Source organism: Achroia grisella, unplaced genomic scaffold (assembly GCF_030625045.1).
Source record: "Achroia grisella isolate CSIRO2021 unplaced genomic scaffold, CSIRO_AGI_Agris_v1 utg1186, whole genome shotgun sequence".
In the NCBI taxonomy this organism is placed as follows: Eukaryota; Metazoa; Arthropoda; class Insecta; order Lepidoptera; family Pyralidae; genus Achroia; species Achroia grisella.
In genome coordinates, this window is record NW_026712592.1 from 1,848,268 (window position 1) to 1,871,652 (window position 23,385).

Sequence of the window (23,385 nt, forward strand, 5' to 3'; positions counted from 1 at the left end):
TTCTCTTACCTGAAATAGGTCTCGATCATTGCTTTTCCGATTTTCATGTTTTCCTTTCGCAAGGACAGTCTGGCTGGCGAATAGCGTCTAAGAAAACAAACAAGCTAGCAGACTTGTGACATTGAGTGCGTTTGTAATATGTACAAGTGTTTATACTATATGGGTGTATGTTACATATATATTTATTTTAATTAACTCTACTATAAAACCAGCAATATTGGGCTAAAAGTACGATTTCTCAATTTAGAACTAAGCTTTGAATGTTAGTTATTCATTCTGACTATCCCATATCAAGCTAAATTGAAGACAGATATTGCTATAAAGTTTAAATTAAGTAACTGTATAATTTAATAAATTACTTCTTACTTCAATTGAAAGTCATTTGAATATTATCCAATAAAGAATTATTGTTTTTAAGCCACAAATGTTAATTTTGACCTTCAGATATATATTTTTTACACAATACATGTACGATAAAGGTAATTATAAAATACAGAAATATTTTATTTATTTATTAAAACTTTAATGTAGAAATACATGTGCAGGTGCAAATGGTGGACTTAACACCATATGGCATTTTCTCCCAGTCGACCATGAGGTAAACTGAGATTAGTACAATAAAAAAAAAATATTACCCTAGGATACAATTATTTTAAAAATATTGTGTTCAAAATACACATAATTGGTAGTGCTATTATTTTAACAGTTCCAACTGTAATTCCTAAAAATACCATTATTATTTTTTTATTGAGAAATCGACTTGAATGTTAAAACACTAAAATATTCTTTACATTTAATTATTGGGCTTACGGTATGGGAAGCACTAGCACGATACTATATCAAATGTACAAATAAAATGATAAATGTATAATATTAATATGTAACGTTTAGTTGACTTGTAATATGCCCTTTTTGAAATATTTTGGTTTCATGAATAGCAATAACATAGACCCAAAATAGTAGCTGTATAACTATTTAATAAAACATTTATAGCAAAAACCAAATATGATAAATGAAACATGCCTAAATTGCATAACATAATAGGTATGTGATTATTTGTGAAACAAATTGCTAGTGATAATTCCCAGATTTCTTAATGATTCCATTAAATTTCTAAGACAATAATTACCAATTTTTCCAAGCATCAATGTACGAGCATTATTATTCCAACATTATAGTTAAAATTATTAGATACATTTACAGAGTTATTATTGTGGTAAATAAACGGAAATTTTATATCAATACATATACATAAATCTAATAATAATTTGTATAAGAATAATATTTAAGGGTTGGAGCTTGATTTCTCTGTTATTATGATAAACATATACACATAGCTTGTTTAAAAATATACATTGATGCTTGAAACTAAATTTTTTACATCAGTTAACGTCAACTTACCCAAAGTTAATTTTGAGTGTATTCCCGAGCGTGGCGAGACTAGATGATACAGTGCCACCCGGCGCCGTCTCACTTCTGTGCAGTTTCCTGACGAGGAGGAAACTATCGAGGTTATCTTGCTCCGAAAGGGGGCAGCACTAGCGATAAAAGGTACATTAGCGGGTGTACAGTCAAAGGAGGACTGGATGTTGGATGGGGTTAAGGAGAAATTATATAACTTACTAGTGATAAGTGCACTTATGTATAATATATTATAATAAAGAAATGTATATTCAACTATAGACAAAAGTTAAGACATTTTTTCTTTGGCACTATAATGTATTATTGGATTGTGTCTAAGCAGGCAATCCAAATTTCTGGATAAAATAAAAAAATATATATAAATATAACTTTTTACAGGTTTAATGTTTTTATTTTGTCATATTTATATTGTCGATTAAATTTACGTATAATATTATGATTCAATCGATAAAGTCTTTTAAAGTCGACGAATTATATAAAGTCAATTTTAGTACACATTAATAGTAACTCCTAGATCCCTTGCAGAATTATTATTAAGGAATGTTTTATTTTGTTTCGTTCTTTTCTTTTGCTTTTATCAAAAATAAACATCTCATACAGATTGATTTCACGATTATCTACTCTAGAAGAACAACATTCAAGGAAGGTGTATACCCTTGCGGTTCAGGCGTGTCGTCCTGGAATGAGGAACGGCGGTGGAACAGCTTTGGGCTGACGCTGTACTCGTGTCGTAGCGGTGACGGCGACGGTGGCTCTTCTGCTGGCGGGGGAGGTGCTTCTGGTGATGTGGGAGCCAGGTTTAGAGCGCCCAGTGGGTCGTCTGCAAGAACTGGCGTACGGGGCGACACCCTGAAAATATAGTATAATTATTATAAAGAAGTCAGTTTTATGAAAGTACGGCGAGAGTAAACCCTGCCAATTCTACACTCAATTGATTCTGAATCTTTAACGGAGGGTAGGGGAAAATATAAGCGGCTAAAAATTATTTACTTAAATAGAATATCCACATGTATAAATATTTTTTATTAACTTCCAATAACCTATCTTTTATGCACATTATGAAACACTTTATATTTCATCCAAAAAATATTTTATGTATTTATATTATTGCGTATATGTAGGGATTTCAAAATTGGTACTCACTTTAGTGGGGAATCTTTAGCCTTTTCCAGGGATTCAGTCGCAGCTGCCTCTTTGTCCGGTTCCTCCGGGAAACTTAGAGTCCGACTACATCGCGACTTACTATTCGTTGTACCTAAAGAACAATAGAATTGTAGACAAATTACTCGGGAAAACCTCAAAATGAAAAAACTTCTAAAACTGGCTATATTCTTATGATAAATAGTTTCTATACTAAACTATATATCTTTACACAAGAGTCTTTATCTTACAGGAAAATAGTATACTTTAGTACTTTTAAAACTTATTTGTGTTCTATAGAATTCTTCCTCAGAAAGTACAAGAGCGACATTATCGTGATGGAATGATATTATCGTTGTATATACATATTGTTTGCGGTTATGGCTTAAGACGTGATGTCGTTAAGTTCATATTTTCAAAAATATTTTCTTAGCTGATGTTTACTCCATAAGATATACATACATACATTAATAGCCAAATTAAAAAAAAAGGTATGAATTAAATCCTAATAATTTTAACAAATGTAGAATAGATAAAATTAATAAAATACAAAAAACTTACCACCACTATTAAATGACAGCCTTTGTAAATTCTGAATAATTTGAGCATCACCAGCAAAACTTTCTGATCTAGTTAAAATCCTAAGATCTGTTGGACTGTCTGGGCTAACATGTATTGTCTAAAAGAATATATTAATTAGCGTATGACATTTAAAAATAAACTTATACAAAATAACTTAATTTAGATATTAAATAAAATAATTCACAAAGTGAAAATGAATCTATTGGGATCTGTATGGAGGATGGTGAAATATTTACATGATTGTCATTATAAATAAGGTTATAATAGGTAACTGAGTGTTTATTCAAAGTAATATAGTTAATAACAATTCAAATTACTAAGACAAATAAAATACTATCAAATAGATAGGGATATAGAAATCGGTACCTGTCTTTTTTCAGCCATTTTGAGAGGCGGTGGACTTGTCAAATCGTCATTTCCTAATGAATTACTTCGAAGTCTAGTTTTTTCACTAAGATCAGGGTTAGAAGGTAAACCTAAAATTATAAAATTAATAAATAAGTCGTCGTGATAATACGCCTGGCAAAAATGAGTCATCGAAATTATTTGATGTAGACATTCTGAATAAAGTATAAAAGAGAACTCTCTCTTTCCTACTTTATGCATATTTAATTGATATTGTAATGTGTCTACTTTATATAGGTCATGTGGAGTGGACTTATTGCAATACCAACAGTACTATGGCACAATTAATATTTTTCTCAACTTATTGTGGATATAAATTGTCGTTGTTCTGCAGAGTAAGTTTAACTAAATGCGTTTAATATCTCACATCAAAAACAAATGTTAGCTACTTTATTCATAAAAGACAAACCTATTTTTTATTAATTAAAGTAGATAACATAATAACAGAAGTTTTTTTTTTATTCATTTATTCATTTATTCATTTATTTATTTAGCATTGCATGTTGTAACTTGTAGAATCAAACATGAATGCAATCACATTAATCAATCTTATATAAACTACATAATTCAATTTTTACATTATTAATTTAATTTTTACATTGCTACATGTTAAAATGAATTCGAAAGTTGGATTAGAGAGTGCATAATATAATAAATCATCTAGAGACATTATAGAATAGTAGTTCATTTTTGTAACAAACTTTTTTGACTTGATTATAAAGATGATAATGATGACTAACCGGATATAAGTATCCCGGCGGCTGCGGAGAGTGCGGGCGCGATGGGTCGCGCAGGTGCGGCTCGTACGATGGTCTCTCGTTTGCATAGGGCTTCCCATGCGCTTGAACGACGCCCCGCTACATACAACAAGTACGTATAAGAATTGATGGTGATGATCACAGATCATTATAATCACAGTGATACTTCAATAATACATCATATTCTTCATTATATTATTTCTTTTTTGTTATTTTTTTAAGTAGGTAGTTTCTTTTTTATGTTATAATGTCTTTCGCAACAACGAAAATGATTTCTAGTTTTATATACGCCGAAACAATGTAAATGTGTAGATATTTATTTAAATCGTTAGTTGTGTATAATATATTACTATATTGTTTTCCTAATAAATAAAAAATGACTAGTGATACGCAGTGGCATACCTGAATCGAGGCTGGTGCGACTGGCGGCTAGTGTTGCTGACTCTGAACCTTCGCCTACAGTTGCCGTCGACCGTACGCGCGGTAACGAGCCGCTTTCACCTGACAACATACAAAACGACCAAAAGTATAGTATTGACAACAGGTTTGTTTAAGACATCATCTCTGTCTACCCCCAACAGGACATTTGGCGTACCATTTAATCCTTGACTAAGCTAGTGGGAGATAGGCGTGACGATATTCATTCAAATGCGAAATTATAAGAAATGCGATATTAATTCATAGACAATCTACGAAGTCGCCTGGAAAGCATCATGATAAATTCTTGGTGAATTTGTTTCATGGGCTAATGGACTGGAACGAATATCCATCTTATCATCCTCCATTAAAAAATATATATACGAAGTAGGGAATGCGCGTATTCATGTTTAAGGAATCTGTTGATTGACATAGAGTTGTTCCATAAAGCATTATTACATATATAAAAATATACTCTCAAAACCTATAATAGTATGCAATATTCAAGTACTGACCGGCAGCAGGAGTAGCATTTGAAGCAACTACGGTAGTGGTAGGGACAGTGGTAGCTGTAGTAGCAGCGGCCGCAGCGTTTCGGCTTGCGCGCTGTGCACCGGCCTTACGAAATAGTGCCGCGCCCATCACCGCTATACGTAGCTTGTTCCACAGTAGTTGGGATCCACTGTAATCACATAATTACTTTTTTTTTGTGTGACATGTTTAGTTAACCTTGGTATGCAATAAAAATATTTCTTCACAACTGTTATTACAATATGAGTAGACAACGACATTGTCAATTGTCGACGTCGTGATTAACTTAAGATAAGACTCCGTTCTCACATTTCTTTCATTTCTCTCTAATATCAATACAACACTAACATAGTTTAAGTATAGTTTATACTGATATTTTTTAATATAAAGAGCAAAGATGTATAATTTTATGTATCTCAATGAATAAACTCAAAAGCTACAAAAATTCAATATAAGAATGCTATATTATCCCTGGGTAACATCAAGGTGTAAAAAAATGACCATTCGTTAGTCGTACATATAGATCCCAACCATTCACGTAAACATTTATTTAACAATTTCAAAAATTAAATAACATAAATATAACATCAAACGTGTGCAAAATATAGATATAAAATAAACATTAACATCATCTATATTTATCTCATATCTATTTTAATGTGCAACTTTCTAATAAGAGATGCATACCTAGGCATATCTTGCGGCCATGCAGTTTCTAACACGCAGCGGTTATAGTAACCATATGTGAGCGCATTGGGCTGTAGGCCGGCGCGCTTCATCAGAAACAACAGTTGTACTGCGAGGACCGGCAACGAGTGGATACCACACAACTGCATCATTACGCGGTAGCACACCTGGAAACAAATTATTCAAGAACATTTGTAATGAATAAATAATCCAAACACATTACAGGTATAAGATAGTACAGTAGAGTATATTTAAAAATTTGAACAATATTTTACAAGGATATAAAATAATTTTGAAGATAAGTATGGATAGTCGTTAAGATTCTACAGTAGTACAAATTATGTATATGTTTCTTTTAGTTCAATATAATCTAAAATACAACAGAAGACTTAGAAAGTTACAAAATATTGAGAGAAACATATTGTAAACGTGTAACAAATATTGGAACAAAGTGGAAAAAGTTGGAAAAAAAAGTGTTTACTTTAAACTACATTATTAACTCTAAATAAAGTTAATTGATAAGTTAGAACTAAGTCCAATTTGGCAAAAATATTACGTAACATATAAAAAAAATAAAACTAAAGATGAAATGACAATATTCTCCTTTTTAAAGTCCGTTCGATTATTTAATCAAGCAATCCTCCTGTGGCTTTTACAATTAAAACAATAATTGAAATAAAGTTATTGTTTTCAATCTCAACTTACCTCATCACATGGGACCTTAAGCTTTGTAGCTCGCTCGAGCAACTCATAAGCAGACCGTAGGGTAGCGTGTTCTTTGCCTCGGAGTAGCATTAATCGACACGGCAGTGTTAGAAAATATAGAGAATAACAGGCACCCAGTAAGCATTTAGCCCATGATTCTGGTGATAAATTGGCTTTACGAGCTAATCTGAAATGAGAATATAATTATTTAGTTATGCATATATAAGATAGCGAGGTTTCCAATAATACTTTTTACCCGAAAAGGTACTATCAATCCTATCAGAGATTATACTAAGGTATATGTAATAAAACAACAGGACCCAGGATACAACACTATCATGTCACAAACTAATCGACACTAATGTGCTAAACCGCTAGACTATCGAGGCCGTCATTTATTTCGTTATTCAACGACGAGTATAACGATGGCAAGTAGAATGTTGTGGTAATGGCAATAGTTGTTCACTAAAAGGATTTTTATTTACTGTTAGACAAAAAAAAATTCAGTAGTTTCTTGAAAGTTCTTCCCAATTGAATCTGTATTCTGAATTGGAAGGTATGGAAAAAATATTAATACAAAAAGTTCATAAGCGGCTAAAATGTAATACATGGATATATGATTTTTTATTTTATTAAATTAATTTGAATTAGAGTAGTGAGAAAGTGTAGTGTGGTGACGTCACCTCTGTGCGGCTGCGATTTCATGCTTGGTACGGCGTGCCATTGGCGAGGCGTCGACTAGTGACTCGGCGGAGGCGAGCGCAGCCGCGGGCAGTAGTTGTACACCGCTGGGGTCGTTACGGCCACGGCTGCGGCACTTCGCTACCAGCCCCGGGTCCAGATCCAGTTTCTCATACGTATATGTTGCTTCTGAACCACACACACCAAAGGAAATATTGTTAATAGTTCCTATCATATGCAACACATAGATACACACGTTATATACTAAATAACATTAAGAAAAAAAAAGGGAAAAGCAACTTTAAATTTAAAACTTTAAGTTGCTAATTACGACGAATTGACGTTTTTTATGTATGTGAAATAGGAAACGAGCTGACGAAAACAAATTATAATATGAAGTCAGATATATCTAAAAAAAGCAGACGAATTCGTAAAAGTGCTAAAGTATAATTTAGAGAGTAAGGATAAATTTGTCAGTTACCAGGGTCAGGAGGATCAGGCGGTAACACAAACACTGTCCGATCGGAAACAGGCGCGTCGCTTCCCAGCAACACGCCTTCGGATGAAGACGCGACACGCTCGATGCATTCGTCGAAGAACGTCAGCCCTTGGTCTACATCACACACGAACGACCGTTCCTCGATGAATCGGGTGAACATTTGCGTTCTCATCATCAGGGCGTAGAAACTGCGGTGGGTCTGTATATAACGTTATAAGATGATACTAAAACATTTTGCAACGAAAATGTGCAAGTATACAACTTAATGGATAGTAAAGCATTGCTGTAGCTTATGGTGACCATAATATATTTAATTAGCATCATCATTATGGGACACAGTTACCTAGATACATCAAAATAATAATTGCATTTAATAATGTCTAGTAAGACAAAGTAATTATTTATAGGTACATATTGTCCGTCAATTATCATCTGTAATATACATCGTCTCGAACAACAACATCGTATCATTTACCCCCAACAATTACCACTACAATTAAGGGCAATTCACACATCTATGTGTGTAAAGATTTTATACAAACAATACATAATAAGGAGCAAAAATAACCTTCTTAAAGAGCTGTGAAACTGTTATGCTGTATCTAGTCTTTAAATTGATAACAATTGTATACCTACCTTATCTCTAGAACTCAAAAACGCATCCATGTGAAACAAAGCGTGTGGATCCGTAGTACCAACTGTAGGCGCTTTTGTTATAGGAATTAGGTAGCTGCGATATCCTTGTAATGTAGACGCCATGAACCGGAGAAACGCCTCTTGTATTTTCAATTCTAAAGCTTGCTAAAATAAAGAATAAAATCTATAAAAAATACTAAAAAACATGAATATTATATAACTTAAGAACAAAAAAGTGGCTTAAAATATGACTAGCTATAGCTCACTCTTCGGACCCAAGTCCACAAGAATTAACACCGCATGCGATACTACTCCTTCATGTCCGCTGTATATAGTACGGTAGAATCTAATTCAGAGGTGTATTACAGAGTAATAATGCATTGGCTATTTCATTTTAAAATCTGCCAACAATGACTAACTAATTAAACGGAAATTTCATATTATGTTAGTAATGTATGTGCAAAAGTATGACTACATTGGTAGGACTAAAATGTAGGCATAACATGTGTACATACTTGTACAATTCATGTATGTTGATTTTCGATCTACAAATTAACAAATTAAAAGATTTTATTCTCTAGAATGGATACATTTACAGCAAAGACTTACCTCCTTTCTTCTCCTTTGGAAATCTCTATCTAAACTTGTGGTCGGTTCTCCATTGTATTTACTGTCACTTGAATAGTGAATTGGGGACGCTGTTGATAAAATATTTAAAATGTGTTATTAAAAAAGATACAAACAATATTTCTAAAGGGAGGATCGCAATTACAAAATTTTAAATTCGACATTGTTAATGTTAAAACATTCTTCTAATAATGCTAATTTACAACAAATATATACACTATATATATGTTTTTAAACAGAACAAAAATTACGAAATGTTAGAATATTTTGGATGTTCTGAATAATAAGCTTGAATCTATTCAATCATTGAACTATTGAAAAGGCACGTACCCGGTCGTATGCTACCATGGAGTATATCAAGAGTTTGCCGTAAAATCTTTGCTTGCCGCTTTGGTAACATTTTTGGCAATGTTATATCACGGAGCGACTCACAAATCTGAAATATAAACCACTTTATTTATTATCAGAGTAACAGAACTTTTATTTCCGATTAAAATAATTTACCATTGTTTAAATTATAAAATAGAAGTATATTGATTTTTTTAAAATGTAAAACAAATTGAAGGTTGAAACCCACCAGGTAATTAGTAATCGTCTGTAGTCTGTTACATATTTGTAATGTATACAGACATAATGTCGTCATTTGATGGCCCTAGTCTCCTCCATTCAGGAGGACTAAAGTGTCATCTCCATACACTGTAATTCACTGTCTTATTTCACAATTGAATAGAAATACAACTTACAAAAGTGCTCGTCGGCAGAAATAGATGAATTAGTTAGACACATGCAGATGACTATGTGCGCAGTCTACCTCGATAATCTTTTGGTGTACATTGATAAGAAATATAAAACTTATTAACAAACTTACAGTAATGTTATTTGTATCCAAATCAACACATGTCACATCGGGTGGTGGTTCGAAGAGATCGAAGAATCTCGAGTCTACGCCTATTAAATACGGCAACGGAGCATGTAGTACTTCAGCTAAACCTAAAAAACGTATGATTATTACGAATCTGACTTTATCGATTACAAAACAACCATGTTTATTGTGTTAGAAATTAATTATTTCTAACTAACGTAACTTTTTTATATTTACAAGTAATCTAACATAATAAGGTGCTATGTATCATAAGTACATTAGCTTTATACCTGACACAACACAATATAACAACTGCAATCTGATGTAAAATTAAGGGCATGTACACAGCGCTTATATTGCAGATGACAATGGAAAATATGATGGCCATATAAAAGCAACTGCAACACTAAATTCTCCAGATAAAAGCTGCTGTTTATATAAAGCAGTTAATAAATAAATCTAAGTATTCACAGTATATGCATGAGATAGAGGGAGACTACAACATTCACAGTATAGTTTTGTTCATGCGTAGTGTAAAAAAAATGCTTTCGTTTGTTAATATTGAAACCAGTCTCACCTAAAGGACAGAGAGGTATGTACGGACATTGCCATTTGAAGGGGAACAAAAGACTTGATACCGCTTCCGAAACGGCTGTTAACGTGTCAGGCCTGAAAGAAGAAAAAATAATAATATTAAATAATTTTATAATACTCAATTGTTATATTTATTAAAAACTGATGATATATTTCATGTACAATATAGTAATTGTCTACATATATCCTCTTATTTGATTCTTGATATATTATATATATTTTATTTCCTTTACTTGATTCTTGATTAACTGAGTTCGAAAGACAGGATTATCATGATGATAATCTAAAATCGTCATAAAAGAAAAACATGTTGGCTAATTGGTGTTCTAATTGTATTTCAAGGAGTTGTATTTCTAAGACTGTCATAGATAGGTATTTCTACCACTCTAAAAATTCCGTAAAAAAATATACCAATATGGTACATTGTGTTTGTCCTTTAGTCTATTTCTTATCATAAAAATAAAAATTTCAGTGATAAGTAGGTTAGAATGCCATTACATGTTTTTCTAGAGTTTTCTAGAAGAACACTGTTTAAGTAATCAGTTTTATCCATGTAAGATATTCATACGGAACACTTATCCCCGTTTAAATAGAAAAGGGCACTTATTGGAGGAATTAACGCTAAAAGTATAATAAACAATTACATACTAAAAGTATTCTGACCTTAGTGAGTGTATGAGTATCTTCTGTTCTGTGATTGCTAAAGCGAGTAACGACAAACAGTTGTCTGGTCCTAAATTAAGTAGCAACTGTCTGAACCCAGCACCGCTTCGCACCAGTGGTTGGTCATCGCAACGAGTTACTATCACTCGGTCTTGTGGGTTTGTCGGTGAGAGCTGTTCATATATACATATATATATTTATTACTTTACATCAAACTAAACATGCTTTACAGTCCAATATAGCTATTCAGACACCAGATTAAAAGACAAATTATATTTTTATTTCTTACAAAAACTATATTGTATTACGCTTACAAAAGAAGAACAGGTAAAACCGCTAATAATGATTTAATGGAAGAACAAATAGATTGATTCCAAATAAATTTATAAAGGCAATATAATAATGAATGGGATGTAAGTATCTGTTACTAAATGACAATTACATATTATATTACCTGTAGTAATATCCTTGGTTCTGGAAATGGAACTTCTTCTAATAAGTGAACAATATACCGTTCAATGGGTATACTTAGAGGTTGTTTACTCCATGACATTTCCTAAAAATTTAATAACAATTACATTAAAAAAGTTAATAAGGAATGAAAGACAACGCCCTAAAGATATAATATGTCATTGATCATTACTAGAAAATGTTTCAATTAAAAGAGGTATAAAGGCCTCGACCGTCGGTAATTAATGCTCAGGTCGGTAACAATCAAACTAATGAAATACATCGTCTGACCTAATACCACTGTATGTACATAGATAAATACAGACTTACATGGGCGTATTAGAACGTCGTATCTTAGTTGTTTACTATGCCCACTTAGACCGGCCATGAGTTCAAATCTGATTGAACATCAAAAATACTTTGTATGAAACTTAGACTCCGACAGTTACCAATGGTTGACTACCCTGTCCGGGATACCAGTCGTGAAGGTACACTTTATTGCTTATAGACAACACTCACCAGTATGTAAAGTAACCACCGCTCAAAAGTGTCGCTAAACGGCCATCTTGACAATAAACAGATACACTTATTCGCATGTAGCGAGTGCGTAGAGTGGGACACACCCGTCCGCCAGCCTAGCGTCTCCGCTTGTTGTTCCGTAAGTTGAGCGTGTGGGAAACTCTCGTAGAATGTTACCGCTGAACCGTACACCTACACATACAATAATAAATTTATGACATCACACACCGCCACAGAATCCAAAGTGAAAAGAACTTGTATTATGGATACTAAACAGATAGAAATATTCCAATACATAGTCATAATAGACATGCACATAGAAAACACACAGTACATATGATTACAAGCGTTTGTATCGATGTATCGAACCGATACAAATGTTTGAACTATGTGACTAATGTCTAACTATCAGAAGTAAGTAAGTACGGTGTGCTAAACCGCTAGACCACCAAGGTAGAAGTATAAATATACATATATATACAATAACAAAACTTATGACTCACTACAAAGCATGAAAAAGATTTCGGACCACCTTCTAATCCATAGAGAAGGGACAGGATTATTAATAAAGAGGGCAAGTTAGGTTATTCGTTATTGAAATGTACATTATAGATACTTTCAGGTCTTCCTCCACGCGATCCCAAATAGAAACTATCATAATTCTATAACAAGAATTTACTGACAAAATCAAATTGCTAAGTGAAACCGGGTAAAAGCTAGTATAATATATAATTACCTTGTCAGTAGCGTCAGCAACCGTTAATACGAATGTTGAAAACACCGGTTTCGGTTGTGCGGCTAAGTTTGGCCATAGTTCCAGTGTTGCGCCCATTGGTAAACAGAAAAGCGGTACGGATGTGGGAAATACTAGACTTCGTCGGTCGGTTGTTGGATACCTGATATGGAAAAATATAAAAATTATTAATATACAGTAATCAAATAAAGTCGGATTAGTTACAGTATTCAATTACCTGAAGAACAATTGAAACGAAGTTATCAAAATCGTTTCAACTGTTCTTTAGGTAATTTAATACTGTATTGATAGATACCAATATATATATATACATATGAATGTGGATGGTTATAAGGGCAGAGGGAGGCCGAAAAAGAGATGGATGGACTGTGTGAAAGATGATGAGAACGAGAACAGGGATGGATGGAAGCGAAAAGCATATTACGCCGACCCCAAATAAATGGGATAAGGAAGAAGCAGATGATGATGATTGATAGATAACTATATGATTGCTTGAATGTGGTTCTATTTTATTTAACACTAACGAAAATCCTTGATTTATAACACGTATTCATATTATGTATAATACATAGTATAGAACGATATACTTTCTTCATCTTGACACTAATAGTTTTATTAGTGATTTTTATTTGACAAAAGATACAATGTATCTTTCTAAATCTTCTAAGAATAAAATAGCCACTTTAGTGGCTTATAATATTGACTTCATGAACAGTTTACATGGTAAACTTCAATATAAAAATTGTGACATAACAAATGATTCTATTAATTTTTGTTTAAATAGTGATATAAGTAATTTGACTGCAGATTTAAACTGCTAACAAAGACAAAGGGAAAGCAATTAGAATTGGTAATTGTTCATCAGAACATACAAAGTTTTCCCGGCAGTGAATTAATTATACAATTATTTTTGGAAAAATACAATATTGACATTATCTGTTTCACTGAACATTGGCTTAAAGAAAGCAATATAATGTTCAGTTTAAATAATTATAATGTTGTCCGCTGCTTCAATAGAAAGTCAGTTAACAGAGGTGGGTCTATGATAATTGCAAGAAATAATATTAAAGTAAAGGAACGTTCTGACATTGTTAGACTTTCTATTGAGTGTTGTACAGAAATCTCATGTATAGAACTAGATAATTATATACTTATATGTGTTTATAGGCCTCCTAATAGTGATTATAATGTATTTGAAGAGGTGATGGAGGATATATTAAAAAAAGTATTTAATAGCAGTAAAAAAATCATTGTGTGTGGTGATTTTAACGTTGATATTCTTTGTGATACACCCACATGTACAAAAATTATTAGTTTATTTCAGTCTTTTAATTTGAGTAATGTCTTTCAGGAACCCACTCGTGTAACCGCTACGACTGCTACTTGTCTTGACAATGTTTTTTGTAACTGTGAGTATATTGAAAAATTAATAATAAATAAACTTCCTTCGGATCACTGTGGTCAAGTTGTTAAGTTTAGTAATCAGACTAAAAAAAATACCAATAATAAAAGATCAAAAAGACAAATAAATGCTTACAATATTAATAAATACAAAAGCACGGTAAAATATAAATTAGACTTAGAGTTACAATCTGTCAGTCTTAATAATCCTGATATTCTTTACACCAAGTTAATTAGTCTTTTGTCAAAAGAATACCAGAATATTTTCAAGAAAAGAGAATATTGTGTTAAATCTAAATTTACAGAATGGGCAACAGTAGGAATACTTAAAAGTAGAAACATTTTATTTGATTTATATGATCAAAAAAAATATAGATTTGATGACAAATTTACGACTTATGTGAGAAATTACTCTAAAATTTTCAAACAAGTTTGTATTGCAGCTAAATCTAATTTTATAAATAAACAAATTAATCAGTCCTCTGACAAAATTAAGACCATCTGGGGAATTATAAACAAAGAAACTGGACGGTCTGAAAAAGCCTGCAATCAATTCTCATTAAATTATGACAATAAGTTAATAACAGCAACAAAAGATATAGTTCATATTTTTCAAGATTTTTTTGCTAATATTCCGATTGATATTACATCTTCTCTAGACTCATCTCCAATTCGAGCAAAAACATTACTGGAGGCTAATGTCAGCCCTTGCTCTTTAACATTTAAATTTTCACATGTCAGCCCTTTTCATGTCATAAAAATATTCAAACAGTTAAATTTAAAAAATACGGAAGATCTCTGGGACATGTCAGTTAAAGTAGTTAGTTCATTCATAGATATTGTTGCTCCTTATCTAGCTACTATTTTCAATAAATGTGTTGATAATGGCGTGTTTCCTCAATTAATGAAATTTAGCAAATTAATTCCACTCTTTAAATCTGGAGATAGATTTGAGCTAGGCAACTATAGACCAATTTCTATTTTGCCAGTTCTAAGTAAAGTATTTGAAAAGATTATGTTTAACCAAATGTTAAAATACTTCAGGGATAACGGACTGCTTCACAGTCAGCAATATGGTTTCACTGCCGGCAAGTCTACTACTGATGCAGGTGTAGCGCTTATTACACATATATTCGAATCATGGGAAAACTCACAGGATGCTCTCGGCGTTTTTTGTGACTTGTCGAAGGCGTTTGATTGCGTAGATCATGAAACACTTTTGTACAAGCTCAAATATTATGGTATTAGAGATAATGACCTAAGTCTAATGAAAACTTATCTAGAGGATAGGGTGCAAACTGTAGATATTGATGGTGTAAAGTCTAAGGGAACTAATATAAAAATGGGCGTTCCTCAAGGTTCAATATTAGGCCCATTTCTCTTTTTAATTTATATAAATGACCTTCCCTACATGGTAGAGAAAGTTGCAGATATAGTGTTATTTGCGGATGATACTTCGTTAGTGTTTAAAATTGGTCGCCAATGTAATCAATTAGACGATGTAAATTATGCTATCTCTGCTATACTAAATTGGTTCACATGTAATAATCTATTATTGAACTCTAACAAAACTAAGTGCATTAAATTCACGCTGCCTAATGTAAAACAAGTAAATACGCAGCTATTGCTTAATGATGAAATAGTAAATTTTGTTAATGATACAGTTTTTTTAGGAATAACAGTGGACTCGAAGTTACAATGGGGGCTTCATATTTCAAAATTAGCCAGTAGACTTAGTTCTGCTGCTTATGCAAATAGAAGGATAAGGCAATTAACAGACGTGGCGACGGCAAAACTTGTATATTTTAGTTATTTCCATAGCATTATGTCATATGGCATACTGCTATGGGGTAAAGCTGCCGATATAAATACTATATTTATTTTACAAAAGAGAGCCATACGTTCTATTTATGGTATGGGTTCTAGAGAGTCATTACGTCAATGCTTTAAACAATCAAATATCCTCACCGTTGCCTCACAGTACATTTATGAAAATATTATGTATACAAGGAAAAACTTAGATAGTTTCAAGAAACTTAAAGACTGTACAAGTAGAAACTTACGCAATAAAAATAAGCTAATTTTACCTAAATGCCGTCTACACAAAGTTAGTAATTCATTTTATGGTAATTGCGTAAGATTCTATAATAAACTGCCAGAGTCTACGCTAAATCTTACAGAGAGGCAATTCAAATCTTATATTAAACAAATGTTATGTAAAAAAGCCTATTATAAGATAGATGAATTTATAGATGATAGCAATATATAGCAAGAATAAGTTTATTTGCGGACAACGTTATAATTTTAATTTTCATACTGCTTTCTTGATATATGATAGCGTAGCGGCTTTTGTATTGATTGCCGCATGCATCCTTATGTAAAGTGCGAATACTGTAACTACCATATAGTAATTTTTGTAGCTGTGACGTGGTCGTGTGGAATGAGTAGTCATGCTCACTAAAATGTCCAGACATGTGGCGGCGTGGTGGGCCGGGTCAATGGACTCCCTAAAATATGGTCGAGCGCAGTGATGGCTGGCTCATCCGTCATACTCGTGAACGAGTGCTGCTTGTAGGGACTGGTCTGCTCTTATCACTACGACTGATTTAATCTTATTGCATGATTATATTTGACCCAAAAAATTAGTGCTTGTTGGTAGTTTGTATTCACACGTTTCGACTTGTAAATGTAAACTTACAAGGATTATTTAAAAGAGCAACACACAAGTTTCTTGCTCGTTCTTCTTGTGATGAGACAGCTTTCCGAACGAGTGGTAGATAAAAAACAAATTGTTATGACTATTCAAAAGTGCTTAAATTAAGTTTATTTGAATAAATGATTTTCTATTCTTCTTGAATCACTCTATCTAAAACTGCGTAACAATCCGTTGCGTAATTTAAAAGATAATAGCGACAGCGGCGATTACTTTGTTTTGTACTATGTAAAGATTAATAATAAGCAATTTTTACTGGCCTTCTAATTCTATACTCTTGAAATAGGACATAGAGATTCTTTGGAATATATATTTTTTATTTTAACAACTTTACATGATTTGTGATCTACAATATATTTTTTGCAAATAGCAGAATAACCAAAGGAGGGTAAAATAAACAAGAATTTATTTTGAGACAAATCTTTTTTTTTCATACATTTGTCGGAACAGATATTTTTACATCTTGATACTCGTGAGGATCGCTTGACTGAACGCATTTATTGCTTCAATAAAGTGATTTCGTTTAGTAATAATGTAGACAGCGCGCATACAATACAATAGTGCCAAAGTTAGAAGAGCTTATTCGTATGTATATATTAGCATATTTATGATAGATGCGTAAAGTAAAGTGCATACCAGGACTGGTATGCACTTTTAACAATAATTAAAATACAACTAAGAAAACAGACAAACAAATAACAATAACTTTATTTATGTATTTTATGCCGAAAAGCAATTCGTTTTATTTAACCGCATATACTAGAGCGGTATTAAAATTCAATTAGTATGCATTAATAATATTAGCATTTCATATAACAGTACATGACTCACATCCTCTGTGAAAGTATAGCAATAATTAGCACTAGTTTACAATTTTTTGTATTTCGTTACAGTTTCCGGTTTAAATAGAGATGAACGAATGTGAGTGATTCATTTCAATGACCAACTGAACAGCTATTGGATTACTTGTAAAATGCACACTTCTCGCCATATTGAGTAGACCCACAGAAACAACAACACTGTAACAACGTCAATATATCGGGAACTCATAAATAATATTATTAAAACAAATATCCCGTTTATATAGTGTGTAAAATATGTAAACAAACGTGAATGAACTTTCAAATCTTGTTCATTATTCAGTGGATCTACTTTTTTATAAATAAATGATAGTTCAAGAAAATTTCATGCCGAACAGCAATTCGTGAAATAATTAGCATAAACTATTTAAACTTGATTGTGTTGTGATCAATTACCCATCTCTAATTTAAAATTTGCTCTAGAGTAATTAAACTTAAGGTTATATCTTAGCAGTAGTATACTGACCTAAAAAGAACTTCTGGTTTGTAAGCGATTAGCGGCGGACGGTTCATTGACTTTTTGTAACAGAGATACACATCACTGCCCATTAAACCTGTAATTTAAAAGAAATTACATGTAATGTTTAAATGTCTAATACAATTAAACTGTTCGTAGACAAAATATTTCGAATTCCATGTATAATAACGTACAGATCTATAAACTATTTTATTTATTTAGGTACACCAACAGCATATTCGTTCTGAAATTCGTAAATCCAACAAAATGTAATATGATATATATATATATATATATATATATATATATATATATATTATACTAAAGTAGTAGTATTCACAACATTTACTTTAATCAAGGAGTTGTATAAAATTTCAAAAGTAATATTGTATTAACTAACATAATAATAATTAAATTAAATTAAATATTAATATAAGTATTAAAAATTATTCATTATGAGTATTATTAATTACTTGAAGTTTATTTTAGATACTTGGAAGTGAAGCAATAATAATATAATGTATGAAATTTACTATTTATTTTGTACAGTACTTAAATTGTCATTTATGTATATTATTATTATTATTTAAATTGACATTTGGTGTTCTACTGTTTAGCTTCAATGTTAAGAATGATTGCATTATATTGTAATTAAGTGGTAATGAAAGCTGTAGAAATAAATATAACTACAAAAGTTTCCTGGAAAGGAATAAATTGTACTATTATTACATTTCACTAACTTCTTCAGAAAAATGCTGTGCTGTAGTTTAACGGTTTGTAACAATATTATATATAGTATATAAAGTATATGTTCAACCTTTTGGTTGTTATTGTATTGCCTGATTTTACTTAAAGGTAAAAATAAATATCAAACATACACTATTATATTCCTTTCGGAGAAATTAATGAATATTAATATGATTTATATAATTTATCAACTATTTCTATACTCAACTTCAATCTATTTTATTTTTAATTTATACACACAGTATAAATATAAAAAAAATAACTGCTCAAAGTATAGCGAGTATCAGCTAGACTACTATTTATTTCATATTGTAGATATACACGTACATATTCAATAATACAGTACCTTTATTTAAATTCTTTGCGATCATACAGAAAGCGTGCGGTGGACACTCTCCCTTACTGGCCACTATAACGCACACGTCGACCACAACAAGCGCGTTGCACGGCGCGCTTGCGTGCGCGCGCCGGTACGTTATATACGTCTTCGCAGACGAGTTGTTCACGTTAGCAAGTCGACCGCCGACAGATTTGAGGACCATTTCAGCATCCGCCATTAGACGCTCTTTACCCTCATACATCACGCCTATTAAAATATCAATAAATAATTACAATTATCTTGTAATCTGACATAATCTATTATACATTTACCATGATAGATTTAGTAAGAAGACTTTTGGATAGGTACTTTTACCTCAGATATTTCGGTTAATCTTTTAACATGGCTAGTGAACACGCATCAGTGGTGGTATTCGGCACATTCGGTGGTATTACGCCACATGAGAACGTGATGCCCTAGTGCTTTTCATATACAAAGGCGAAGCATTTTGGCATTCCAGTTAAATAAAAAGAAACTCTCCTATAATTTCTCTGTATGCATAACTGATTCATCAAAAAAAGAAGAACTAACTGATATAGCTCAAAGAAAGTTTGTTAAGCTGCAGATGCAGTGGGTTGGTAATATCTGTCGTATAACCGATATTCGTTGGAGGAGACGTGTTCTACAGTGGAGATCGCGAATAAACGTAATGTGAGACAACCTCCAGTATGTAGCAACGACATAGGTTTGCGACTAACACCCAGGTGGCGTTTCGAATCCAGATAAAAAACGCCTAAAGATCACGCCTAGTGAAATGGGTTAGGTATCTCACCTATGTCCAGCTGTGGACTGCACTGGACTAATGACGATGAATAATAAATTAATTCGGAATATAATAAAAAATATGTTGAACTGAATTAAAAAAAAATGTATCGATATTAATACTAAGTTGCCGAATTTGGTGGATTTTTATTATTGTATGATGTTAATAAACTCATCTTATTGTATGATATTACCATGTCCGATATTTTTATGACTCTGTAAGTTCATAGTAGTAGATAATAGATGCTGATTAAATATGTGACAAATGTTACTCGTATTATGGGTGTTCTTGTATCGTTTCCTACTTATATAGCAGGCCCTTTTCGACGTGCCAAATGATTCTATAATTTAAAAGCTGTGCTAAATAAATTGTTATTTGTAGCATCGCACTTGATACGCACTTGTTGGCAATGTTAAATAAAATGGATATAACAACCTTATTCTGTAAATTCTTATGAACTTTATTTACATATAGTTAAGTGTGGATATTGTAAAAAATTATGACGTATGAATAAAAAGCCCTATTACTGACACAGTTACTAAAAGCGATTGAATTAAGCAAACCCGTTCGTGCGTAAAGTTTATCACGATAAAAAAGATAAAAAAACTGCATAACCACGACTTCTTGCGACAACGTTTACTCTTATACTCAATGACATAAAGTTCAGAATTTTATACACTAAACACAAAAACTTATTTATAGATAAAATTATTATCTAGAATAAGTGCTACAACAAATATTTCTTTTAGATTCGTTATATTTGATTATTGACCTACTACTAAAACCGAAATGATCGATGGCAATCAATACACCGAATACTTTTAATAAGAACAATAAAATAAAATGTATTAATAAAAATCTAAATTTTAATAATCAGGATGGATTAACATCTTATTCACCATTTAGTTACATTACAAAAAAATACGTATAACTAACAGAATTATAACAAAAGGATCATACCGATGTCTACTAGTGGCGGTCGATCCCTCCCCCGTCGTATACAAAGAAAGCATTCTGGTGACCGCATAGACCCATGGTTCAAATCTGCTAGTAACCCGGAAGGTGTTACCTCTAGCAATTCGTAACCATTTGGCACTGTCTCGCCGAGTCCCGGAAACAATACACCTGTAACAACAGCAATATTTATTGTATACACACAACATAAAAATATATCTACACAACAGCTTTCCAAAAGACGATGCAAACATGTACTTCATGTTTGTCAAGCGCAAATTTAAAAAAATATATAGATAGTCATAGTGCAAACTGACGGCTCATCGGATAAAAAGTATAATCAGGATCGTCATTTATCCTGAATAGCATCACAGGAGTTACATGTTTTTATATGATTTCATTTAATTTAGGTACTTACTTTATTATGTTTTGGAAAATGATTTATGCAGTTTATTGCATATAAACATTAATCGCCATTTTCTATGCTATGAGTAAAAAACAAAACTGCTATATTGGACTTCAGAGACATTTGAAGTTGGAGGTCCAACATTAAATAATTGACAATCGAAAAAGGATTAATCGATTAACAAACAACATTTGCTTACCGGATTGTGTTGACTAACATAAGACACAAAAATTTTAGACGGTTAAGTTTGAAAAAGAATATTTAGTAAATAAAATTACCTAACTGCTTAAATTTCACGTGAATGAAGTGTAAACAATGATGATTATGTGTAAGAATGATGATGTTTGAAATTATCTATACATAAACTCTGAATACAATCTTTGTTAGCGTAATCATTGGATTAATTGCATCTAGTTTTACCTCTATACATTTAATACGGGTGACCTAATACATAGAGTCATAGACAATTCAGACTACTACGAGATACACTATTTATTATAATTACCTATCTATAATTACTGACTCGCATCGAACCTCCGTGGTGACTAAATAAGGGTACTACTATTTCAAGCCATACTACTTCATTAGCATTAGTTTAATGTACCCGAGTCCTACAATCTCGATTATAAATTAGAAACACAACTAGCAGCAGGTGTGTTATTACGATCCTTTATATCCTGTCTGAGTACATCCAAGGCATAGTCTAATTGCGACTTGTTTTTTTACCGACTTAAAAAAAGTGCACAAGTTTCTTTCGTATTTTCTGAATAGATGTATTAGCTGGTAATATTGTACCTATAATTGTTTTTAAATTGATTTGTTTCTGAGGTAGACTTCCTTACAAATTTGAAATAATTTACAGATGGTTTTATTTTAACTTAAACAATTAAATATTACAATTACGCCGTATCGTAGCTACATTAAAATAATGTTAAATAACGAATATTGTATCAATTATTATAGTATATAATAATTATATTATTATTATAACATACTTATTATTAACATAACATAACATTATCATTATTACACCCGTTTATTAATATCACTAGCTGAATCCGTTACTTCGTAGGCGTATAATTATTTTGTTTGAAAACCGATTATATTTAAATAAACACAAAATTGTAATTGCAATTCAGATTAAATCGTAATTGCGCAAAAACGTACAGACAATGAAATAAAAATTGTAACAAGAATTTTTTTTATTAGTTCGATTAAGTCACCTAATAAAGGTTTTTTATCTTCCGTGTCCAGCAGACTGCGAATAGTAATTTTTTAAATATGTATAAATTAAGCCTCGACTAATAGCAATATATTGGTACTTAGTACTTGATTGATCAGAATCTATATATATAATAACGTGGACCAGAAAGAAATATTCTTATAAAACTTTGCTGATAATACTGGCGTTTTTTATACAGATATCGATTTTAAACTGCTGGGTAATTTATTTATGCGGGTTTGTACTCAACATACACAATACTTTGTAACCATGTAACATAAGTAGTTGTATCTAAATGAGATATATAATTAACGATATGAACCATGTCAAGATTTGACGAAAGAATGCTAAATGCTTATTTCAAAACTTGCCTTATCTAATATATTACAAGTATATTATGTTTTACAAAACAGTGACCTTTAGTGTGACAATATTGGTACAGGATTTATTGAATTTAATCCAATCAAATGAAAAATGCAAAATATAGTCGAATAGCAAATGTCATAATTTTCGTAAGTTTTGAAAATATCCATTAATAATAAGAAAGAGAG

The 23,385-nt window shown here is 31.8% G+C and overlaps 1 protein-coding gene across 4 annotated transcripts in view; it reads right to left on the minus strand.

Moving 5' to 3' along the window:
• The window catches only part of LOC131854477 (DENN domain-containing protein Crag), a 34,993-nt gene that overhangs the window by 7,481 nt on the left and 4,127 nt on the right, over window positions 1–23,385 (minus strand). The window contains exons 3-27 of one of the 4 annotated variants that reach the window (XM_059205598.1): window positions 21,213–21,377; window positions 19,457–19,696; window positions 18,373–18,460; window positions 12,915–13,074; window positions 12,179–12,370; window positions 11,664–11,765; window positions 11,210–11,382; window positions 10,530–10,621; window positions 9,959–10,080; window positions 9,421–9,526; window positions 9,073–9,161; window positions 8,464–8,628; window positions 7,810–8,026; window positions 7,331–7,517; window positions 6,648–6,834; window positions 5,943–6,109; window positions 5,240–5,406; window positions 4,710–4,808; window positions 4,290–4,406; window positions 3,511–3,620; window positions 3,124–3,241; window positions 2,566–2,677; window positions 2,077–2,271; window positions 1,402–1,476; window positions 10–87 (exon numbers count right to left, since the gene is read on the minus strand). In XM_059205598.1, coding sequence (XP_059061581.1) covers window positions 10–87; window positions 1,402–1,476; window positions 2,077–2,271; window positions 2,566–2,677; window positions 3,124–3,241; window positions 3,511–3,620; window positions 4,290–4,406; window positions 4,710–4,808; window positions 5,240–5,406; window positions 5,943–6,109; window positions 6,648–6,834; window positions 7,331–7,517; window positions 7,810–8,026; window positions 8,464–8,628; window positions 9,073–9,161; window positions 9,421–9,526; window positions 9,959–10,080; window positions 10,530–10,621; window positions 11,210–11,382; window positions 11,664–11,765; window positions 12,179–12,370; window positions 12,915–13,074; window positions 18,373–18,460; window positions 19,457–19,696; window positions 21,213–21,377 — 3,523 coding nt within the window. Of the gene's footprint in view, window positions 1–9; window positions 88–1,401; window positions 1,489–2,076; window positions 2,272–2,565; window positions 2,678–3,123; window positions 3,242–3,510; window positions 3,621–4,289; window positions 4,407–4,709; window positions 4,809–5,239; window positions 5,407–5,942; window positions 6,110–6,647; window positions 6,835–7,330; window positions 7,518–7,809; window positions 8,027–8,463; window positions 8,629–9,072; window positions 9,162–9,420; window positions 9,527–9,958; window positions 10,081–10,529; window positions 10,622–11,209; window positions 11,383–11,663; window positions 11,766–12,178; window positions 12,371–12,914; window positions 13,075–18,372; window positions 18,461–19,456; window positions 19,697–21,212; window positions 21,378–23,385 lie in introns of all 4 variants that reach the window. The other 3 variants (XM_059205597.1, XM_059205600.1, XM_059205599.1) reach the window with 3 other exon arrangements.